This window comes from Convolutriloba macropyga, unplaced genomic scaffold, assembly GCF_964194025.1.
Source record: "Convolutriloba macropyga unplaced genomic scaffold, txConMacr16.3 SCAFFOLD_1285, whole genome shotgun sequence".
NCBI classification, from domain to species: Eukaryota; Metazoa; Xenacoelomorpha; order Acoela; family Convolutidae; genus Convolutriloba; species Convolutriloba macropyga.
The window spans coordinates 26,024-30,000 of record NW_027451583.1 but is presented as its reverse complement, the minus strand read 5'-3'; the positions used below and the strand labels follow the sequence as shown (position 1 = coordinate 30,000).

The 3,977-nt window shown below is 33.3% G+C and overlaps 1 protein-coding gene across 1 annotated transcript in view; it reads left to right on the top strand.

Annotated features, from left to right (window-relative positions):
* The window catches only part of LOC142356816 (anionic trypsin-2-like), a 15,787-nt gene extending 12,127 nt beyond the window's left edge, over positions 1–3,660 (top strand). The window contains exon 2 of the mRNA XM_075408603.1: positions 2,607–3,660. Coding sequence (XP_075264718.1) covers positions 2,623–3,660 — 1,038 coding nt within the window. The 5' untranslated portion in view covers positions 2,607–2,622. The remainder of the gene's footprint in view (positions 1–2,606) is intronic.
* The last annotated feature ends 317 nt before the right edge of the window (positions 3,661–3,977 follow it).

Sequence of the window (3,977 nt, the reverse complement as noted above, 5' to 3'; positions counted from 1 at the left end):
ATTAATTACATCAAAAACTTTATGTCCGTTCTGAAAAAATAAAACTTAATAACAAAGTCAAAATAGCGTCAGAGGAAACTGAAACTAAACAATATGACTTGTAATTCACCAGAAAAGATATGGGACCATAATGGGTCCATAATAAGGCTTATTAACAATTAGACAATGAAGAACAAAAACAGTAAAGTTGAAAAATCAGCTTACTTTTTTTAAAAAACAACTAATTTCAAAGTAATGAAAACCATTAGATATCAACTAAAGTATGTCATATGTTTACAATTACCAGTGCTTCTATATAAGTGAATTAAGAACTGTTGGTTTTCAATATTTTTATGCGGTTACAAAAAGAACAACAAATAGACAACAAACGAGAAATCAATGAAAACTTGCCAGAAACACTTTCGAAGCCTTACTTTAGCCCCCTAAAAATGTTTTAGTGCACCTTCGTGGAACAGCGATAATGTATTATGTGACCTCTATTTAATTAAATTAGGTAACAAGTAGACAAAAAAAAATAGATAATACTTTTTTTTCGATAAAAAATTTATTTTCAACGACATGAAAGCCAATTATTACAAAACGAAATATTTAAATAGGTTCTTTTATTCTTCCAAGGGAATCCCTTGCAACCTGAAATTATCCAGAATATGTCTTACGTCTACAAAAAGAACGTCAAATATGACAAAAATCAAAAATTTATTTCCTTTTTTTTGAAAAACCCTTGTCGAAGACAGTAAAGCCATAACGAAATCTATAAAAACATTAGATTTTATGGCACCAATCCCTTCTGGTATCTTTGTTTGACAACAAAAATATCATAACTGCAATTAACCGGACCAGGTAACAAACAGACAATAAACGAACAAAATTAAAAACTTATACTTTTTCATTTTGGAAAACAATTGTTTTCAAAGTCATGAAAGTCATCAGCTATCTACTAATATCAGAATATCGGCTCATGTAATATTTCATAAAAAACCAATGAAAACGGGTCATTATACAGGAAATTGCATTCGACGGAAAAGACAAAGTAAAAACGAAAGTTATAGACAAATTAAAAAATTCAATTAAGTTCTTCGAGAAAGTAGTGTCGGCGCCGTTCAAACCATAATCTATATTTTTACGAAGTTTATTATTATCAATATTTCATTACTTTGAACTCCAATTTTGTTATATATGATCTGTCAACAAGGTTATATTGTGACAAAGCTAGAAAACTTGGAAAACGGTCAAATACCAAAAAGTAAAAAAAAATGTGAAATCTAGTGGTATCAAAGCCAGAAAACCTTAACATAAGGCATAAACCGCAATAAAGATTGATTTGGAATTCAGCAGAAAGAAGAAACTTTTTTTCATTGCTAACACTAAGCTGCAAAATGACCAATTTAAGCGAAAAATGGAGGCCAAATTCAATAAGCCATTTTTTAATTAAAAATCAAATATTTTTAAAAGTCAAAACGACCTTAAGCTTCCGAGTAATAAACTAGATACAATTATTTAGAGCTAATTAGGAAACCAATTGGACCTCTCACTAGTGAGCTTTGATTTGAAATGTTCTGTTATTTAACTAATATAAAATGAATTATTATAAAATTAAAAATTTCTTTAATAAAAAAGACCTACTGATTACAATCCGAAATCTTTTTGATTAGTAGCTGTCCAAGATCGGTCCAAAACTAGCCCTGCTAATGTTGTTCGTCCATTAAGACCATTAATTTTTTGAATTTCGTAGATGTAGATTTTTTGTTAGTTAAAATATCAAAAATAATTGGTGCGTTTTTGATATTCAACGAGTAAAGTTAGCAAAAACGGCAAAGTTTTAATTACGGAGCACTCTCAACGGAACCTGAAGTGAAAATTGCCCCTTTTTGAGTCGATAAAAATTTTGTTAGTGTTAATTGGGTGGGTACATCCTGCAAATTTAATCAAAGTGGACTAAAGAAACTTAATTCGTGCTGTTTATGATGAAAAATGCTGAATTTTGAAATATTTAGCCATAATTTTTTACTAAAAACTTTACTAAAAATAGCGGGCAATTTTTTTTTGTTATTAAAAATAATCTACAACATTTTTTTTAAAAAAAAATTACAAACTTTAGCAAAATTGGCCAATATTTAGTCAAAAATTCCGAAAAATGTAAACAAAATCAACGGAATTCACTCTACTTCTCTCAATAGTTTAAACCTCGATAACTCCCTGTAAGAAACGAAAATCGAAAAAATCTTTTTAATTCCATATTCTACGCTGGACAAGCTTTCTAGTGATACCAGTCTCAAATCTCTACGATGAATATATCGATCGGCAAAAATTGACTGAACAAAAAAAACCCATTTGAGTATATAGTTCCTCCCCCCCCCCTCAAGAGGGGTCGGAATTGTTGAAACGGAGAAGTAAGAGCTGTCAAATTACTTGGCGAGTCGGCAACGAGAGCAAAGCTTGACGGGAACAAATTTGCAGGAATCTTGCAAGTTTTCAACCCTCAGACTTTCAACTTCTTATAATTCAGCTCATACTTCGAAAGAAAACTTTTGAATTCTGACAATTTAACACCCCAGCTCGGCCCGGTAACTTTGAGATATTAGCAAAACGTTTCATTTTCTGCATAGGAACTATTCTGAGGCAATGTCTGGACTTCACGGTGCGATATTTCTCATAATCTTGGGATTCAACAACGCTTTCAATATACGGTCGTTCGACAACGACAACTTGTCATTGGACGAAACCGAAGAAAAGAGGATTGACGACCAAAAAGAGGTCACCGCCAATTCTGCGTCTTGGATGGCTCAAATTCAGTTTCCTGGTATTGATGGCCTTGGCATTAGCCACTTTTACTGCCAAGGTGTTCTATACCAAAAAATGTTTATTCTCACATCCACAAAATGCTTCCCCGGAGTTTTTCAAGATGCTAACAAGGTCATCCCAGGAACTATGTATGAATACATTCGCGTGTATATTGGAAACGACTATCATATCCAGTCCGGGCAAAAGTTAAAACTGATAGATGTTAAAGAAGTGATCAAACACGAAGATTTTGACTATGAAAACGGTGACAATGATATTGTAATTTTTGTTTTGGAAGAGTGTGTGCCAATGAACGGAAAGACGAGCAAAGTTAATATCCCAGAAACAAGAGCAAGTCCGGGCACAGTTGCTCGATTGTTTGATTGGCGAAGAGAAGAAGGAGGCATGAGTGATGCTGCTGATCAAATTGGCGATATACTGGATATGTTCGGCGGAAACGTCGGTGATAAAAAACTTATTTCAGAATCAGTCCAAATTTTGCCAGAAAGCGATTGCAAGAGCTACTACCCCAGCGAAATCCCTGACACTATCGATGCAAAGATTTGTGTTGAGGGTGAAAAATCTGTGGACACAAAGTGTCTATCTGAAAAAGGCGCCCCGATTTGCAAATTTGTACCCAACTCATTTGGTTGCCACGATTGTGAACTGTTGGGTATCGTTACAAGTGGAAAGGGTTGCAGCAATTACATCTCGGGTTCAAGGCTGGCCATTGATATTTTTGGATTCAAAAATTGGATTGACGAAAAGATAGCAAAATACCAAAATAACAATAAAACAGTTTGTGAAAATTCCGGTGAAACGGAGGATAAGGGGGAGGTTGATGATGTTGATGAGGAGCCGAATGTCGACAAATTATAACTTTATGGGACTATGGATAAGAAAAAAATGATCACGTGAAATGTCTCAAAGTCCACTCAATAAAGAATTGATATGTTAATATAAATCTGTCACTAAAAATCCAGTGTTTTTCAATTTCAATAAGATGCCCAAGGAAGATGTAAACATTTGTTGGCAATGTTAAAAATGCAGCTTCCAGTAAAAATTTAGTAAAGTATTTCAAAAAGCAAGGATTCATGTCAAAATTCATTAAGGTTTGACAATACTTTTAGTTATATGTGAGAGTGCCAAGGACGCGACTATTTAGCACGATTCATTTTTCTTCTTTTTTATTTTGA